This window comes from Siniperca chuatsi, linkage group LG18 (assembly GCF_020085105.1).
Source record: "Siniperca chuatsi isolate FFG_IHB_CAS linkage group LG18, ASM2008510v1, whole genome shotgun sequence".
In the NCBI taxonomy this organism is placed as follows: domain Eukaryota; kingdom Metazoa; phylum Chordata; class Actinopteri; order Centrarchiformes; family Sinipercidae; genus Siniperca; species Siniperca chuatsi.
The window spans coordinates 7,016,606-7,036,972 of NC_058059.1; the positions used below are offsets into that span (position 1 = coordinate 7,016,606).

At 40.6% G+C, this 20,367-nt stretch overlaps 1 protein-coding gene across 3 annotated transcripts in view; it reads right to left on the bottom strand.

Annotated features, from left to right (window-relative positions):
• Nucleotides 1-12,802: 12,802 nt before the first annotated feature.
• The window catches only part of fibcd1b (fibrinogen C domain containing 1b), a 107,476-nt gene continuing 99,911 nt past the window's right edge, over nucleotides 12,803-20,367 (bottom strand). For all 3 annotated transcript variants that reach the window (XM_044175456.1, XM_044175457.1, XM_044175458.1), the window contains 2 exons: nucleotides 18,683-18,862; nucleotides 12,803-16,446 (listed from right to left, as the gene is read on the bottom strand). In XM_044175456.1, the coding sequence (XP_044031391.1) occupies nucleotides 16,181-16,446; nucleotides 18,683-18,862 (446 nt within the window). In that variant the 3' untranslated portion in view covers nucleotides 12,803-16,180. The remainder of the gene's footprint in view (nucleotides 16,447-18,682; nucleotides 18,863-20,367) is intronic.

Below are 20,367 nucleotides of genomic sequence, written 5' to 3' on the forward strand. Positions count from 1 at the left end.
TTACATTGTATGAAATGTGCTACATAAATAAATTTGACTTGACTACATTTTAGGGGGAAATATTTATATAACTTTTTACTTCTCTACATTTATCTGACAGCTGGAGTTACTACTTTACAGATTAAGATTTTACAAACAAAACATGATCAATGTTCAAATGTGCTCATGTGTTTAAGCATCAGTAATAGTATTCCAGCAATACAGTGTTGTATAAACAAGTACTTTTACTTTAATATTTTAAGTATATTTTGCTGTTAATACTTTTGTACTTTAACTTAAGTGAAATCTTGAATGTAGGGCTTTTACTTGTAACAGAGTATTTTTACAGAGTGGTATTGTTACATTCAGTCAAGTAAAATATATGATATTTCAAAATGCTAATAATATGCCCTTTGCAGTGCTGTAAATATGAATATGAAAAGTGACTCTAAACTACAAAGTATAAAAAGCAGTTGAAAGCAGTTTGCAAGAATATCAAAAGCACAAATTGGGAAAAGCAAAAAAGACAAATTCAGCTTTGTGCAAAGAACCGTCCTCAGTCAGAGACAAAGAAATGTAATTTTTGGTCTATTTATTACCTGTCATGACAGCATGGCACTGTCAAAAATAATAAATAAATAAACCAAACTCATGTTTATAATGTACTAGTGATTCACATAATCAGCTGGTCATCACCTAAAACTTAAACATCTACATGTCATCTATATGTCACAAATATGAAACTGTATAAACTCAAGCCAGTTTTGCCACTTTGTAAGACATGCAAACCAAAAGAACATTAAATGTTTAAGAGACCAAAATTAAAGCTTGAAATACAGAAGGTCAAGACAACAATTATTTGTATCAAGTAATATGTTAGTTAAATGACTGCATTTTTGAAACTCAGCTTAGGCCAATAAAACACTGTGGTGGACCTACTTACTGATTTTCAATTTCCACCTTTTTATGTATCTGCCTTGATTAAACATTAAATTACAAAGATTTTTAGAATTTTCTGAAGTTCCCAGTACCTCACAAAAAATTCTAAGTGCTGCTTTGAAGTTGTTGAGAGATTATATATTGCCAGTCAGAAGAAAAATTCAGGCGTCATGCTTTCATGACTCTGATTTATAAAGAAAGATGTCTGTCAGTTAAGGCTGAGTAAAACAGCCAGACTCACTATTGCCTCACTATTTCCTCACCCATTCCAGTTCTCTCCTTGGGTTATTATTCTAATTAAGAAGCTGACATGTCAAGAGCTGGCAACAGTCACAGTACAGTACAATACAAGGTGTAATAAAATGTGTGTGGTTTTATCCTGATATTTTTAGTTTGATATGACACCTCTGCAGAGCTTGAGAAGAAAAGAGCACCTAAGAGAGGAGAAAGAGGACACCCATTGACAAACCTGAACACCTGAAAGCTCATCAGAGCCACAGAATCCTCCAGGATGTGTGAAGAGGCCAAAGAGTGACTGCTGCTCTCAAGCTAATCAGTACAATCCCTGTTCCTGTCATTGTTCTATCATGCCCAGCACCGCAACTCTTCTTGCGATAATAAGCTCAAAGGAACTGACTGTGGCATGATGAAATGTCTCTGCTACAGCACTCACTTAGAAAGTTAATTTATTGCTTGTTCATGGTATGTGGGTATTTGAGACAATAGTTTCAAAAATATGTTGGCAGTTAGTTTTATTTTTATATCCTATTATCCTATTATTCATGAAAGTACATGGATGACACTTGCTTTACACATGCTCTGAGGTGTACATTTTGTTAAGTTACACAACACATTCAGATGGACAAAAACTGATAAATCCTAAATTTCATGTGTTAGAAATGATTCCATAAAATGTTTTGATAAGTTGACAGCATTTCTGCTGTTGTTAAGCCCTTTGAGGGGATCACAAATCTTTTTGTATGTGCTCGAGACGGATCCCATCCTTTCCTAACACCATCAGCTGTCCAAGCAAGGCGGGTGACATGGAACAAAGGTGACTTAAGTCAAGGAATACTAAAGAGTGGTCTCTCTGGAAGGGGCAGACTGAAACAATAATGCCATCCCAGGCAACCCTGTTCATGCAAACCACCAGACTGCTAATTTTGTAGGCTAACCCTATTTGTTGATACATGTTAAGCTTTGTGCACCTGTACCTGAAGGTTCCTGCTCTGAGTCTGAACTGTCCACTGTCTCCAGTGCTGCAAAAGCACCTGTGCCTGCAGTGCTACTTCTTCCTTCTCCACTTTTGCAAAGAAACCCCCCACATGTCAGTTTAGCCTACTGTTTACCTACAATATATATTCTACTAGTAAATAAAGGTATTCTACTTGTCTATGTAACATTAGAACAGACATGAATTAACATTGCTATAATAGAAAGTGACTTGATTATGTGTGTTTAAAAATGATTTAGATTTTTGGTGAGATTTGGTAATTATTGTAGTAATTTCTAATGTCATAGTGTACCTGCAGATGGCGATTATGTTCTTTGCCATTGCCTGTTACTGTGCTACGTTACTGTAGCCTGTATCGCTGTTACAGTGTATGTGGCGTCTACTAGTTTTACTAGATCAGACATATTGATTATAATATCATATTATCACTATATTGCACTCAATGCTTTATCATTCCTCCACCAAGACGCAAGACGTGCAAACAGTAGCATACTACCATTGTTTATTAGCTAATTAGCTAGCCATGCTGGGTATGTTGAGTTTTAACCAGCTAGTGTTTTGAGACAATTGACTGACCTGGTCCCTTGCTGGTGAACATGTCTTATTTTGCAGCATTTAACTGCGTCTGTGGCAAGGCAAGGCAGCTTTTTTATATAGCACATTTCAAACACAGAGGAAATTCAAAGTGCTTTACATAGGCAAAGAAAAGCATTAGAATGACATTTAAAAACAATAAGCAACAAAAACCAGAATAAAATCAATGACAAAATAAAATGAGATTTAAAAATTTAGAAAAACCTTAACAAAATAAATTTACAGTACAATAATAAGTTGTAAGTTGCCCCAAATGCAACAAAGGAAATAAAAGTGTAGTAGAAAAACCAATCAGTCAAAGCCACAGGAGAACAACAGAGTTTTTAATTTAGTTTTGAAAGTGGCTAAAGTTGGTGCACATTTGAGATCATCAGTAGGTTGGTTCCATCTGTGTGTAGCATAGTAGCTAAAGGCAGCTTCACCCTGTTTTGTTCTGACACAAGTTTCTTCCAGCTGATTGCTTCCTAGTTCAAAGAGCCCTACCAGGTTTATATTGTTCAAGGAGATCAGAAATGTATTTTGGCCCAATATTATTGAGTGATTTATAAACTAGCAGCAGCACTTTTTGCTCTGTGGCTTGAACTGCAAAGAACTGCATATCCATATACAGATGCAATATTAAAAGAACAAAGATACGTACAGGGAAACGTTTACGTCCAGTGGACACATAGCTTTGCATATGCAATTATTAAATGTTTTACTTGTCTGATGTAAAACGACTGAATCAAAGGACGTGTTCTTTTCTGGCAACTGTGTGGTGTACACATGATTATGAAAGTAGACAAGTTAAGTCAAGTCAAGTTAGGGAAGAGCGAATCAAATTTTAAATGGAACTGGATCCGTATTCATAAAATTACATATCATCACATTCAGAAAACCACTGTTGAATAAAGGGACCTGTTTGTTGTCAGCAATATTTAGACCTAGAAGTTCAATTTAACAAAGACACAATTGTTTTTGATTATTAATTAACAAATGCATATAGTGTTAATATAGATGGACAGATGATCTGATGGTAGGCAGCTTTGAAAACACTTCTGGGGACTGTGGATAAGAACATAAATACAAAACTTTAGCTTGTGTAGTGTGTTTGGGTCCTCTCTGAGGACGGGGACGGTGTATAGAAGGACAAGGCGTTCAAAAGGTGTTGTGAACGGATCGATGCACTGAGGAGAAAGAAATGGAAGATTAGAAATCAGTACATTTGCAGTGCTTATGTTATCACAGGTAAGGTCACAGGTAAAACCCTTGGCCTTTTTTAAAGTAACTACCAGTACAGTATGCTGTAATTAAAGTGATACTCCCAGAATCTTTTCAGTATGAAATAGCCATCCACTGTATGCTTGAAGGGTGGCTGTAAAGATGTTTTACTTTACTCTATAGAGCTGCAACTAACGATTATTTTCATTATGGATTATTCATCGATGTCAGACAAAAAATGTTCATCACAAATGCAGGGGTCTACAATCAGAATCAGAATCAGAATCAGAAATACTTTATTGATCACAGAGGGGAAACTCTTTCGTTACAGCTGCTCACTATCACGTCAATGCACACAGGAATAGAAGTATTAATAGAATAGAAATAGAAATAATAATAAATATATACTGTGGTAGTCAGCCACCTTATCCTCCCCAGCCCTGTGTTCTCTGTTGTTCTCTCCTACCCTGGTGTGTCTTGTATGTCCCCGACTCGTCTCTGGATGTGTGTGTGTGTGCATGTGTGTGTATGTCTCCTGGTCTGGTCTGGTTTCCCGCCTGCTGCTGATCACCGGCACAGCTGTCTCCAATCATCCATCAGTCTCCACAGCTTAAATACCAGGCTCTCCCACAACACCAACGCCAGATCATCCCTGTACATTGTATGACCACTACGTCAAGGCTCCGCAGACTTATGAAGTTAAGTACTCTAGTGTGCTAGTGTGTTTTTGCCTCGTGTTTTGATCCTGTTTTTTGCTCTGCCTAAGGATTCTTCTGTGCCGGTGATCACAGTTCCTGTCTTTGTCTGGATTCCTGTCTCTCCAGCCACCCCACCTTGCCTGTCTCCAGCGACTCCACCTTGCCTGTCTCCAGCAGCTCCACCATGGAGCCAGACACTTTGCATCCAACCTGTTCCATGATCTTGGTTCCGCTGATGGTCAGTCTCCACACACCACAACTAACTCCACCCTACATCCAGTCCAGGTCTAATTGGTTGTAAAAGACTGCATTTGTGGGTTTGAAAGATCGTATATACGACAAATACACTATAATACAGCTAAAATAAATTAAGTACTAAGTGGATATAAAGTATAAAGCTAAAATAAGAGTAAAGTACAAAAGTGGATTTACAGGTTGATAAGTATAGTACAGTATGATACAATGTAATAACATAAGTAATAAGTAATAGTGCAATAATGTGTACTGTCAAGTGTAGCATTAACCAGATGGTGGAAATTGCACAGCAGTAATATAAGTATTAATAAATATCAATAAACAGGGAATATTAAACGGAAAACAGAGTATATTGCACAGGAGTATTAAACGAGAGAGAGAGAGAGAGAAAGAATGCAATATTGTGCAATAAATATAGTGATGTTAATGATCCAATGTCTAGTTTAGTGACTTAGGGTCATATAGACTGTAATCCTCTACAATGTCCACATTGCCCTCCTGGATGGAAACCGGGGTCACTGGTGCCTTGGCCCTTCACAGATCTACAACCAGCTCCTTAGACTTTGTCGCATTGAGCTGCAGATGGTTCTGCTCACAAAATGAGACAAAGTTACCCACTACATCCCTGTACTCAGTCTCATCACCACCGCTGATGCTTCCCACCACAGCAGAGTCATCAGAAAACTTCTGAAGGTGGCAGGACTCTGTGTGGTAGCTGAAGTCTGTGGTACAGATGGTGAAGCGGAAGGGAGAGAGGACAGTCCCCTGAGGGGCACCAGTGTTGCTGACCACGCTGTCCGACACACAGTGCTGCAGACGCACATGCTGTGGTCTGCCAGTCAGGTAGTCAACAATCCAGGACACGAGGGGGGCATCCACTTGCATCGCTGCTAGCTTCTCACCCAGCAGTGCTGACCGGATGGTGCTGAAAGCACTGGAAAAGTAAAAAAACATGATCCTCACTGTGCTTGCCAGCTTGTCCAGGTGGGTGTAGATGCGGTTCAGCAGGAAGAAGATGGTGTCCTCAACTCCCAGCCGGGGCTGGTAGGCGAACTGAAGGGGGTCCAGGAGGGGTCTGACCATGGCTGCAGCTGTTCCAGCACCAGTCTCTCCAGGGTCTTCCTCCTTATGTGGGAGGTCAGTGCCACCGGTCTGTAGTCCTTGGAGCCACTGGGACACGGTGTCTTCGGCACAGGAACGAGGCAAGATGTCTTCCACAGAACAGGGACCCTTTGAAGACTCAGGCTCAGGTTGAAGACATGGTGAAGGACTCCACATAGCTGGGGGGCACAGGCTTTTAGCACCTCGGGGCAAACGCCATCGGGGCCTGCAGCCTTGTTTGAGTGGAGTTTCATCAGCTGTCCTCTCACCTGGTCAGCAGTCAGGCACACAAGAGAGGTTACAGGTGTGTGTGTGTGTGTGGGGGGGGTCGTCATTCTGGAGAGATTTTTCTAGCCAGAGAGCCAGTTGAGGGGGGAGTAGGACTCTCCCAGGAAGATGGAGGAGGGGGGTGCAGTGGACTCAGAGGAGTCTGAAGGCAGACAGCAGCTGAGTTAGAGGGGGGATGAGCATCTTAAAGAACAGATTAAGTTTGTTGGCCCTGTCCGAGCAGCCTTCATCTCCTCTGCTGCCAGTCGGTCTGAAGCCAGTGATGCTCTTCATGCCGCTCCAGACCCCTCTTATGTTGTTCTGCTGGAGTTTCCACTTCAGCTTCCCCCTGTACTTCTCCTTGGCCTCCCTGATCTTCACCTTCAGGTCAGCCTGGATAGCCCTCACCTCCTCCGTATTACCATCAGTAAAGGCCCTCCTCTTCGCACAAACCAAATATATTAACTTTACTATCATATGTGACAAAGAAAAACAGAAGATTTCCACATTTGAGAAGCTGGAACTAGCTGATTAGTTTGTGGTTGGCTTGAATTCATGGTGTGTACAATAAACCCCAGTGGTGATGAGGTTTCACAACAGAAAAGTATAAAATGTCCAAAGAAACTTCTCAAACCTCTCATGTAGCATAATCCACGTCTTCGCTCTCCATCTGTGCGCTCAATATGTTCCACTTTGCCAAAACATGGCTAAAAACACTTTGTCCATATGTTAAACTGCTTACAGCGATGTTTGCTTGCAACTGTGTTTGCTCACATTTGTCAACAGAAAGGAAGAGAAAACAGGACACCCGGGCAGTTGCATTGTTTTTAAAGGAAGAGAATGGTAAAGGGTCACTAATGCAGTTAGTAATGTAAAATAAGAGCACCATACACTGAAAAAAATAAGACTTTACTTTAAAGGGAAGGCAAAAAACAGCCCCTATCTGTACTTGAATATGGCTGTGTAGATCTGTCACCAACTTGAAGGAGGCACTGATGCAGGTAGAAATGGGTTACTTTCATGCAAAAAGGAGAGTGCTAGATAAGCTAATTTAATTAATGCACCTCAAAGTTACATTAAAGAACAAAAAAATGTAATTAATTGAGAATGCAAACTTACGTACTGGCTCAGACCTCAGGGAAAACAGAAAGCTTTCAGGTCCACACAAAAATACACACACGGAGCTCCCTCGGAAATCTGAAGCGCTCCATAAGCTATTAATTGTCGTGTGTCAAAAAAAACCAGCATGCTTTCTTTGCAAGGTCTTTACAAGTGCTAAGGCAGCCATTGAGTGGTCATTACTCATTGTGTTGGCAATTCAGTTGCTGATCACACATGAAGAAAATAAGGAGAGCTGGCATAATAATCTGTCTACACAACATTGTGTTGAAAGTGCTCTGCCGTAAAGTCATAATTGCACCATACTGTGAGAAAAATAAAAGAACATTAGTTCACCAGACAGCATATCAGCGGTCACATTTCTAAATGTAATATCTAAAATAGTCATACTTTCCTAAAAAATAATACAAAATAACCTTTCCATTCTGCCTGACAATTTGCATACACCTACTGCAGAGTATATGGATAAGTAAACACTTAGTCATGTCAAGTTTGTTTTTCATAAATACCAATGCGTGTATACATCTGCATCCTCTTTATGTGTATGGCCCTGAGTACATATGGCTCCGAGTCAGCTAGATGAAGAAATTTGAGAGTCATGTGGCAAGAAAACATGACTAAAAACAAGAAAAGTACTACTACAACAAGTGTGATAAGTCTATGCAAGTAAACTGAAAATATATAAGCTGCAACCAATCACATGACACCATTGGCCAGTTGCAGGGGAGGTTTTGGGAGAAATGAACAAAGCTGTTCAAAAATGATGACAAGCGTGGCAGACCAGCCATCACATACTTCAGTGTTCGAAGTCAAACCTAACTTAAGAAGAACCCCTTACTAAGACTAAAGATGTGACAGGACAACATAATAGTTACCTCATAGTATAGACAATTAGTGGGACAGAAAGCATTTGTCTCCTACTAGAGGAAGTCATGAAATTACACAGGATAATATTTTGCACTAAATAGTAAACTGATGTTGTATCATCCTTCCTTGACAATCTCTGTATGAGCAGTTGAAATGGTATTTAAAACAACCTGACACTGCTCCACAAATAAGCAAACATGTTTGCTGCCAGTTCTGCACTTTGAAGCAGCTGACTAGATGGCACAGCCAGCACACAGGGTGTCCAGACCAGGCTCGAATGCCTTGTGCATCTAGTGGCTCTACAGAGATAGGAACTCAGTCACTGACATCATTTGCTGTCTTTTGAACTATGAATTGAAGAGCTAGATCACACGGCTGGCATCCCTCCTCGGTGTTACTCCTTCAACATGCACCCTTCCTATCATGACTCACACTCCTTCAAGGGAATTAGTAGATGCTCCATATTGGCCAGGGTTTTGGCCACACAGACACTTAAAATCAGTGACAGGTCGCATTGTGTTGCAGGATTTCAAATCACCATGGGATCGTAGGAAGGATGTTAAACATTAGGAATGATTTGAGTTACCCTGATAGACTAAACCTAACGTTGGTGATCCTGGATAATCACTCTTATAAAGCTAATTATCAGTATGCTCTGAGAACTTGCCTTGGATTGGCCTTGGACAGACAGACAGAAATTTATTTTATATGAAATAAGATGAAACTGATCATCCATGTGGGTTGTGTCACAGACACGCCAGGCTCCACCTCACCTCAGCCACACCGCTCCTCCTCACCTGAATACTAATCACCTGCATCTGTGACTCATCACACACCTGGTTGCAATTAGCCACTCCTCTCCACTATAAATCCCCACTCCTCACCTCAGTCAGTGTCCGGTCTCGGTCGCTCGAAAGACAGAGCTACTCCTCCTACCTTCAGTTAACTACGGACTCTCCTACGACGCTACGCCTTGATCACAGCCATCCAGCGCTGCGAACCCCTATCCCGACTCCAGTCTTCTGTGGGTGTCGGTTCTCACCCGGCTCCCGTGTGTCTTCAGTCTCCGGTGTGTGTTGCTCCAGTTCCTGTCTCTGTGTTCAGCTATCCAGCTCCTGAACTCTGCCACCTTCAGTGATACAAGGAATGGTATCTTCTCCACTCATATAGACTCTCTATTCATCTCTGTAATCAATAAACTCTCGAAATCTCCTTACCGTTGTCTCCGGTTGGTCTGTCCGTAACAGGTTGTTGGAGATGTTGGAGTAATATATTTTAAGAGTAGGCTCAAGTATACAGAATCTACAGTAACTAAACAACCAAAATATAAAAAGCAATAGAAATAGTAAACAGATTAAGGCAATAAAATCAGTCAAGACCTGAAGACTAAATAGCTGTGGAATTATAGAATTTCATACATAATCGTTGTTTATGTTCCTAAGACTTGAGAGCATTATTGCAAAAAAGCTAATTTTGTGAAAAAAAAGCCTTGAAGAAAAGAATACCTGACAGAGGTCTCTGTGAAAAACATATGTGAATAAATAAACTAATTATCAACGTGTGAATATCTGTTCCTGTCAAGGATTATTCCATAATCTTACCAATAATAAAGCCTTCTTACTGTACTGTTGTTTCAGTTTACTGTTCTTAAATACCGTGGTCACTAGGAGGCTGTTTACACCAGGCATTAACATGCGTCTTGGGTGATCCGATCACAACTGCACAGCTCTAAGTACGTCAGTTCACAAAAAAAGTCTAATTGTAAATCAGGTCAGCTTGAATACAACCAGCAAGTGTTTATCATCAGTCACCACTTTCCTTCACAGGTGTTGAACGCTGGCCTGCTTCTTGTTACATCTCAAACCCTTGATAAATAGTCGATATTCTGCATTAGGCATGTATGGTTAATCTGGAAACAACAGGCCTGAATAAAATTGTTGTTTTGAAGAAATCTTGTAAGCCATTGTTTAATTGCTTGATTTTTTGTTGAACAAAGTAGAGATAAGTAGCCAACTAGTGTAAAATAGCATGACATCGTGGGTTGATTTTCCTCCTGTCCTCCCCAATTTTTTGAGTCACCAGCCGCCACTGGTCTCAAGTGACCACTTGTGATCGGACCTCACTTCCCCACTCTATATGTAAATAAACACATACATAATTTCTGTTTGCCAACCAAATGCGTTGTTGTTTTTAACCTGAATTTGATGAATTTACTGTTTATCAGACCACAAATGAGACAAGAATTAGATTGGAAAACCAATAGACGCAGCCAGAGTGGAGTGTTTCTGGGAGCCGGGCCTCACTGATTACTGTACAAAAACACAACTTTATAACTTTATCCAATCATTTTGGTGAAACTGGATTTTATGGGGGAAATATTATCTTGTTTTCCCTTTTTTACGTAGTCTCCTGATGGACAGATAGCTTTACTTGTTCCTAAAGTAACCACTAACTGCTGCTAACTGTAGCCACCGTTAGCTAGTTAGCCATGCAGCTAGCGGTCCTATTAGCTTTAAACCTTAAATAAAGCTTAATCAGCTTTATTAAGTTAAACCTCCTCCTCCCGGCAGTCCAAAGCTCTGGGGTAAACAGCAACACTCCCCCAGTGCTCCGAGCTCCCAGTCTGGGCAGAGTCAGCTAGCGTTAATAAAAGTAAACAAGTAAAGCTATCTGTCCATCAGGAAATTCCATAAATCACAGAGATTTGAGGCAGAGCAGCCGGAGGACATCACGAGAATCCATTTTGCCTGTTTTTTATTGTGGCTTCTTCTTGTTGTTTTGCACTTCGGTTCCGCTTACGCAGAGGACGTCAGTTGAGTAGGCGGTCCTTCAGTATGGCCCAGGACATATTCGCATACACACTGCTAAAAGAATGTGGCCATATGCGGCCCAGACCACCTCAGAATGTGGTCTGAGCCCTTGGATCTCAATGTGTCCTCAATGCGTGTTCTGAGGAAATGCCAGGTGCAAATCAAACACTCCAAAAGTGCACAAAATGATATAATATTTTTTCCTGTTGCCTTAATTACAGAAGTGCAATTGACTAGAAACTGAGGACACTTGGCAGTTTTTAACTGTTTTGAATGTTTTCTTTAAACGTAAAGTAAAAGATATGTTATGGCATGAACAGTAAACAGAAAAAATATTTCAACAAAACGCTTAAAGTATATGTGGTCTGTTGTGAATTGAGTGAATGTGGAGATTGGCTTGGACTGATGTTGGATTCCCAGCCTGAATTATTATGTCAGTCCGGGCCTTGCTGTTTGCTAACACGTTTGCCACAATAACGCAATACAGGGATAATATGTCAATGTAGCTAGTGTTTACAGGTATCTGATCTGATCCTCTGATCTTGATCTGCTCTGGGAGATATTACTCATATCCAGGATATGTGTAGTTAAAAGTGAGCTAGCTGAGGCCCTGAAGAACAGAGTTAAGCCCAGTTAAGTTTTCTGGCCAACCCCTTTATTATGGAACTGGTACAGCCATTCATTTAACTGACATCTTATTTGGATAGATCAATACTCAAATGACAAAAAGTGCAGCTTTCACAAGTATCACTTGCTCAGTTGCTGCTATAATATCATACTGTTACTCCTACCAATGACACCATTTTTAAATGTATCCCCTTAGATTTGCTCTTACCCAGACATTGAATATGTATGGGCTACTTTTTATGCAAATATATAATAAAATATCACTGGAAAATTAGTAGTAGTAGACTTTCTTGTGGTACCTTGGACTGCCCTTGAAAAGCAAGACCAGAGAAACTCCACCCACATCGCTACACATCAGTAGGGTGAAGGCACCTTATCTGTGGAAATTAAGATAGTACATGGTTTTAGAAAAAAGCTAATTAAAATCGAATTAATTTCCTCTGATATCTCCACTTGCCGTATTATTATTTTTATTCAAATATATTGCCAGTTTCAAGGTATGCAATGGTGCTGTACAATCTTGTTCTTGGTGATAACAGCTCCACACAGGTAGATAATGCAAAATGGTCTATCATTTAGTTTTCGTCATCATTTAGTTTAGTTGGGATAATGTTTTGGGAATAAATCAGTGAAAACTCTTCTGTGTTCTGTGGAGTAACTGGGACTTTGTTTATGGAAAGACATGTTCGAGCTGAGTTCATTTCTTTCAAAATTGCATTGCATTTTTAAAAAATCTTTGAGCTCCACAAACAAAATTCAGTTTACCTCTATTACATTGGGTTGTCAGCAGAAAACCTTATAGATGTTATCTCAAAACCTTAGTAAATAAAGCCCAAACTCTCTGCATGGCCCCTAAAACATTTTTACATTCTGGGTTTGCTTAGGCTACCTTCCACACCAAGCTGCATGTTCTATTGGGACTGTATTGTGGTTGATGTTTCAAAACATTAACAGAGTTTTGTTTTGACAGGTTAAAGGCTACTACATGTTCATTGCCTGTTTTTATTCAGCTTGATCAAATCAGTATTTTCAGATTAAAAAACAAACTCAAATACCAACCACACAGCTATAAGCACACATGGATGCATTAAGAAAAAAAAAATACCACACACTTCAGGGTGTTCCCCATTTATAAAATGTGAATGTTTATTAAATGTTTACAAGAACATTAAAACACAGTATCAAGATTCAGCAAAACAATCTATAGTACTTCACCAAAAAGAAAAGAAACAGAAAAGAGAGTTAGTTCTGCGCTAGGACTGAAGGAATGGGACTGGGGCAAAAAGCAGAGCAATAAAGAGGCAGGGAGTCTGGAGCTGGAAAGAGAAGAGAGGAGAATTTAAGAGTTACAGTATGGAGTGAGGGGGAATTGACAGCAGAGGCTAAGGCAATTAAGGAGGTACACAGCAAGAAAGATAGGTTTGAGGACCTGCGGGATCGATCAGGAGCGTGCTGATGCACTGTAATGAGCGGGATAACTGGGAATGATTAGAGCCTCTGATTTCACTTTTTTATCATCTCTATCCATTGGAGACTTAGCAAGCTGCAGCAGAGAGAGTGACATAAAGACATTCACTCAACAAAACACAGAAAGGGGCATGGCAAATAATACTTGTCTTTACATTTAAATAACAAGGGGCAACATAGCATTAACATATACAGTGAGCACAACGTTGTGTTGAAGTGAATAAAGATTTGGGAGTGGGTTCTCAGGGTTTTAGGGTACGAGCGCAGATCAACACAGTACCAAAAGGTGGTGTCCACTCTTATGGGTTCACAATCACAATAAGTAATAGTTCATCATAATTATGTAAATCTCTCTGTTATCAACACAAACAGCAGGGGAGGCAAGTTGTACATAAGCATCACATTACTTCAAAATTCCACAGAGAGACGCGATCAGCCTCCCGCTCTGTCGTCTGGCTCATGCACATGGGCATGTACAAACCAAAGCATGTGCATATATGTGTACACACAGAGACACTGTAGACGCACACATGTGCACACACACACCCTCTGTCTAGCACAGAGACACACACATACATTTGCATACGTTCTCACACACAGTCCAGTTCCTTCTCCTTAAGTGACTTCATACATTTCCAACTTATTTTAAATTTGCTATATGCTCTGACGTTATCATACCTCATACTGTGCCATAATAACATCAGCAAGTATTTGTAACATGTGTCTGTGCTTTGATGTTGAAGAGAGGTCACCGAGACATGAAGTACAGCTGTATGTACACAGCCGAGGTGCTGCAGAAACACACACAGCAATGAGAGCTCCTTCCAAGCACCGGTGATGATAGAAAAAAATCACAGCTATTCCAGTGTCAGAGGTATTCAGTGCAACATTGCTCGGTGCTACACTTCAACTCACTGTCAGCTGGGGTGACACCTTTCAGCACACATTCAGAACTGTCTCCCAGTGCCACAGGACTTTCCAAAGCCAAGATGTCAGAAAGATTGCATATGTCCAGCAAGGCAGCTAATGTGCCAAGTGGTTTGAAATCTCTCTCATATATTGCCTCCATAAAAGATTTACATTTGTGCTGCAGATTTGAATGGGCATGTGCTTGAGGGATAATCACATTCCTCCTCTTCACTTATTTTCGACCTTAAGAGCGGCACGGCACGGGCCACTCCCACCTGTCGTTCAGGTAGAGGAAGGGGTATAGTTCTGTAAATACATCTTCTTTATATTTTTTAAAATGGTGGATTTTGTTAAGTCCATGTGCTTGAGTACTCTTTGTGTTTTAGCATAGTAAGAAAACAGCTTCACATGCTCTAAAAGTCATACACACTGTACAATAAAATCTAGAGATATTTTTTAAAGCTTTAAGTACATCCAAAGAAACTCGATGAAACTGAAAAAAGTTGATTCACCGACAAAAAAAAAAGAGACAGAAAAATCAGAATTGCAGTATTTTCTGCCCACAGGTTGCCTTTGTGTTTTTTCTTCATGACATTTTTTTTTCTTTTTCTGTCATTGTTTTTTTTTTGTTTGCTTTAGGCAATTTTGTTTTTGCCATAACACATTATAGAATTCCTACTCAGAAGAAAAAGACAGTGGTTGAGAGCGTCAAATCTTATTTTACAGCAACTTTATCTCCGTTTTCATGAAAAGAGAAACTGTGTCACACAAACAAATCCCATAATAATCACCTGGAAAGGAGAAAAAAAATTCAAAACAGAGGACAAACCAGAGAAATGGGAATGGGGTTTGTTGGCAAAAATGTAACATTTGCTTAGCAGGTCCAAGAAAATAAGATCAACGGGGCAGGTATGACATTCCTCTTTCATTCTGTGATCCATTGGTCTTCCTATTACATGTGCATACATTGCAGGCTTTGTTATTTTATGTTAACTACTTAGATGGAGAGAGTGAAGGTATGCCAGCCATGCATCATGTTTAGTCTGTGCTAAACATTGTAGTCAGTTGAAACGCTCTACTGAACTCATGACAGGAAATTGATAGTGTTAGAGAACTCTGTCTGTCTCTCTCTGTCGTACACACACACACAGACACACACACACACACACACACACACACAAAGTGCTGGGTTACCATCTGTGAGTTCTGCATCAGTTGGCCAGTACTCAGCTGGCAGGCAGATCAGACAAAGTGCCCAATATGCTCCCTAATGGCCCAAGTCAGATGAATGAGATCCTCCGTCTCTTTCTTTTTCTCATTTCTCTTTTTCATTCTTTTCGCACCTCCTCTTCTTCCACTTCCTCTCTCCCCTTTGATTCACTCTGCCCCCTTTCCTTCAACTAATTTACCTCTTGTCAAATTGTTTCCTTGTTCTCTCTGTCTCCCTCTCATTATCTGAGGCCCCGCACTTCTTGCCACTACCCTGCTGGGTCTCATTCACACAGATCAAGGATGTAAATGCAACATAGTGTACCACTGTGCTGTCCCTTCTCACCGGTGAAACTCTGGACTTCCTTTGCAGATGGGGAAAAAGGAGGATTGTATCTCCTTTTCATATTTTATGGAGGGCTTTTCTCTTTCTATTATACAGCAATGGTTAGTGAGACTGAACCACAATCTAAGTGCCATGTCAGCACAGATGAGGTCAGGGTTACATGTCAGGAGGAAATCACTGGTGCGTGATTCTGCAGGGGATGGTTGGACCACCATGTCAGACTAGCGCAGTGGGCTGTGGGTTCGGAGATCTGGTATGCTGTTTTTGTGAACTGAATGATCAAAAATAAAGGGATGATGGTTGCATTATTTTTTCAAGAAAGGGACCAGGAGGAAGGATAATGGTAGCCAGCATGACACTAGTAGCTGAGTGATGGAGGAAGAGGAGCAAAAAGGGAGAGAGACATCAGGAGGCAAACAGCAGAGTCAACTAAACTCAAAGAGGTATGTTTTAGCGAATAAACAATATCAAGACAAGTAACTCTGCCTAGCTGTCAGAAATTGTGGTTTGTAATGTTTCAAAAAATTTCTTATTTTTTCTTCTTTCTCTTTTGTCTTTCTCATTTATTCTCTGGGTCACGGGTAGGTCGTATCTTCATCTCGGAGAACTTGAGGGAGTACTGCCAGCCAGTCCAGGAGGACCACTCGATGCCATCGGCATAGGAGGTGTGCTGACCGCGCAGGTACTGGCCGTTAAGGTTGGAGGTGTGGCAGTTGCGGTACCACCAGGCACCATGGTAGAAGGAGGCGCAGTTGTTCTCCGAGTGGTCGTTATCCCTGTCTTTGGTGGTGAACTTCATTCCATTGTGCTTCAGCAGAGAGTCACCTAGGGCGGGAAAAGATGTGCAACGAAATGTGAATGTGTCGTTACATTTACAAATAGTAGGATATAGATGTACGTTTATTTAAAAGAGCTGGGAGATTTGGGAAACGTATTAAGCAACAACTATTGCATCTTCTCTGTGTCTTTCACCAACATATTCTTAGGTCCAATATTAGAAACCAGTAATTAGACATATCCACAAGTGATTAACATGGCATAAGACTTTTAATTAATCATTTCTATAAATGCAAGAATAAAAAATAAAGCTCCACAGTTCTCCAGAGTATTGCTTCTCATTATCTAAAGCAGAAGGTCAGATGGCTTTATAGCCAATTTATCAAAGATTCTGTGGTGACCTTTTTATTTTCCTATTTTTAATAACGCCCCCCACCCCCGGGTGTCTGTCAGTTAATGGACAGAAATGGTATAAGAGGAGAGAAAAGACATACTTAATGGACTTAATAACATATGTTGATTTAATTCTTTCTTGTAGCATCAGTATTAATCTCTTATGCATTTTTGTAACTGGTACTGAAATCTTGAAAAGTATACATAATAGCCAATGAGAGGGCATTCTTCCCTGCAACCTGGGATTGTGAATATGACAATGATTTAAGACCACTGCAGGGATGCGGCACAGGTAAGTTGATTCACCTAAGTTCCCTTAAAGACCTTAAGACCATAAAGACCTCACTCTCTACATTGATAACTGTTTTGCAAGCCACTGCTCTAAGAGACATATAAGCAAAATGAAAACAACGCTGTCAACCTAAAGTTTTGAAAAAATGGATGTTCAAAGAGCTCATAATGTTCAATAAACTCCCAATACCTCCCCTTCACTCTCTGTCCTTTCCTTTCTTTCTAAAGCAGGCTTCACACTGTGAACAGAAGTGGATAGAAGGATAAAGCTGAGAGCAGAATGAAAGACCGCTCACCAGCCATCAGGTGATGGCTAACAGCTCGTCAGGGCATCAAACAGCCCTTAATTGCCCAGGATGTGGCCGCCAAGCTCCTTACCCTCTCACTCTGTCCTATTCTGTTCTCCATTTGGCATTACCATGGTAACAAGTCAGCGGGAAAAATAATCTGACAGGCATGTCTGATATTCATGTTGTGTGCTGCTCGACATTAGGAGAAAAGAGATAGTGGGGGAGGAAAAAGAAGAAAAAAAAGCAGCTCAATTGTGTCAACAATGGGATGATGTCCAGAAGAGGTAGAAAAGAGGGAAAAAAACAAAACAGAAGCACTTAAAGGCTCATTTGCAAGGTGCAAGAATGTCACCTTGGTGGCTGGGGGCCAGCAGCCTCCTCTGATGCCCATTAAGATCCAGCTGCTCCCAGCCCAAATGAGCACCTGTCAGCTGATCGGAAAGCAGCCACAGCAGAGCAAAATGCTACTAATAATAATAACAGTAGCACTGCCAGAGGGAAGCTGAGGTGAGAGCATGAGCATCCTGAGAGAGTTTGAGTACTGGACATAAATGTCCAACAGGCAGATGAGTTCAAGGTCAGGCCATGCTAAGGACAAGCCAGGAGCATTACAGGACTTTTTAGCAGACACCATATCTGGGGAAAAAGCTTTTACACACACACATTTTTTCCTTCCCTTCTGGTTTGCTTTTTTTTTTTACTTCTCTGCCTCCTCTGTCCCTTGGATACCTCAATCGTTATTTTTATTTACCCCTTCCTCTCTTCTATTACTCTCTTCTTCTCTCACACCTGTCCCCCTTGTTCCTTCATCCTAGTTTCTTCCTGCCCTCCCTCCTTCCTCTCCACTTCTCTTCCCTGCTCCATCTCTCATATCTGTCCCCATTCTCTCTGTGTTCTCGGAGCAGTGCTCCCCAAAGGTTCTTTAAATTGCTTCTTCATTTCAACAGCAGGTTTTTGTTTACGCTGCAGGTCAAGCAGTGCAATTAATTGGCAGTAATTTGATCAAGGTGACAGGTAGCTGGCTTGGATCTGATGGTTGGTGAGCAGAGACACAGACACTAGGAATCCCTCTTTCTATGTAACTGGTTTAACAAGTGGACACACTTACTGCTCTGTAAAAATAACTTGCTATTATTTTACCAGAAGGCAGCATGTTGGCTGGAGGTTTCACCCACTGCTGTGACTTCTGTGTTCACAATTAGGTTAAATGAAAAAAAAAATGTGCAAAAACAAAAATAGTGTATACTAATCAGAGTACAAGCACAGGAAATATTGCAAGCAAAGCTAACTAGTTCACTGAACATATATACCTGCATTGCCAGAATAGTCTCCCACAGTCAAAGGGTATCCATCATCATCAGGGTCCACTGAGAAGAGGCCTACTCCAAAGGTACCATACTGGGCATATGCAGTGCTATTTTCAAAGTCCTCCAAGTCTATGCGTAGCTCATAGTTCCCCTGAATGGACAGGGCATGGATCTGCTTCAGTCCTGAAGGGAAAAAGAGCGAGACACAGACCAAATCAATCCATTACAAAGTACTGCCGTTGTTCACAGCAAACAATTCAAAGCTATTTCAGCTGCCTCTCAACGGCGTACATTTTCTGGAAATAAGATGTAACATGATTTTTGCCTCATTTAGAGTCTCCCGCTGCATATGTAGGGTTTCTTTCCAAAACAAGATTAGAGTTTCTTTTCAAAAGTGTGCAGAGTGTCTACTGCCCACACAACTGTTTGCCATGAGGATGGAGAGACCAAGTGAATCCACTGAAACTATGTATGTGATGTTACAAGAAGTTAATCTTGCAGGAATAACCTAATTCTGGAAAAATCTCTCTTACCCACCTCTGCTTCATTTATTGGCCTGGAGTACTACTTGGTTAGAGCTCATCCATTGCCTACCCTGGCTGTTTAAGATTGTGAACGTGTCTGCAATTGCTTTGAACTCTCCATGACAAGGTGGACTGTCCTGGATAAAGCGGATGCTGTAAAATTGAACCTGGTTGTGTACTACATGAGTGGTTAGAGTTAAATTATTATCATTTTTTAAATCAGAAGGTTATTTGTTTTGCTGTTTAGTTAGAAGAATAAAACAGAAAAAAATAAAGTATTTTTTCAACCGGAAAGGGTGAATTGTGGATTGTAGCATGGGCTAACAGGGCTTCGACAGCAAGGTCAACAAAATCTGTAGCCTCCTGATTATGAAAATCTACAGAATTTATGTACTCACATTAGTTATGTGTGTTTCAAATTGACTTAAACTTCATTCAAAAGACACTGATAGAAGATGAGTATTTCATGTTAAAGTATGTTTTTATAAATCCTTGATTGTGGGCCTATGCTTGAAGTCATTACTTATGATAAAATTCTTTCTGAAGACCATTTTATAAATGAAAGACACACTTGCAGTTCACATCCACCTGTCTCAGCTATTTCAGATTCAAGCTTGCCATCACTTCATTGGATGCCCCGAACCGATCTTTTAATTGTTGCTCAATCCTTTAGAGAGAATGTTTAAGACAGAACGGGCCAGAGGGAAAAAGGAAAAAGTTTCCATCTCTTCTTCCTTGCCCCCTCCTGCTCTGTGTTTCCCCCTGCTGTGTTGGAGTGATGGTGCTTCCTAAAGCAAGTTTTCCTCTCCTGGGTTGATCAAAGGTACAAGAAGAATAGTGTGTCAGGCAGAGAGGAGCAGGAGGAATTCAACCTGAGTCCCTTGAACACAAAATTCAAGGCAGGAAGACAAACAAAAGTGAATTCAGCCTCAAGACTAACAGCCTTCCTCCATGCTTACAAATGCACTCTATACAGTTGCAGTGTTTATTTGGGAGACAAAAAAGAAACATTTTAAAGTGTGCACTGATGGAGAAGCTTCAAAGGCCTCATGGTTAAGAATGAGGGTTGGATTTAGAGCATATAGAGAAAGCTGCAGGCTGCAATTGCTGGTTGATTTTACTGTTTCTCCTGTAACGTGACTCAGAATCAGCATGAACGCAGCT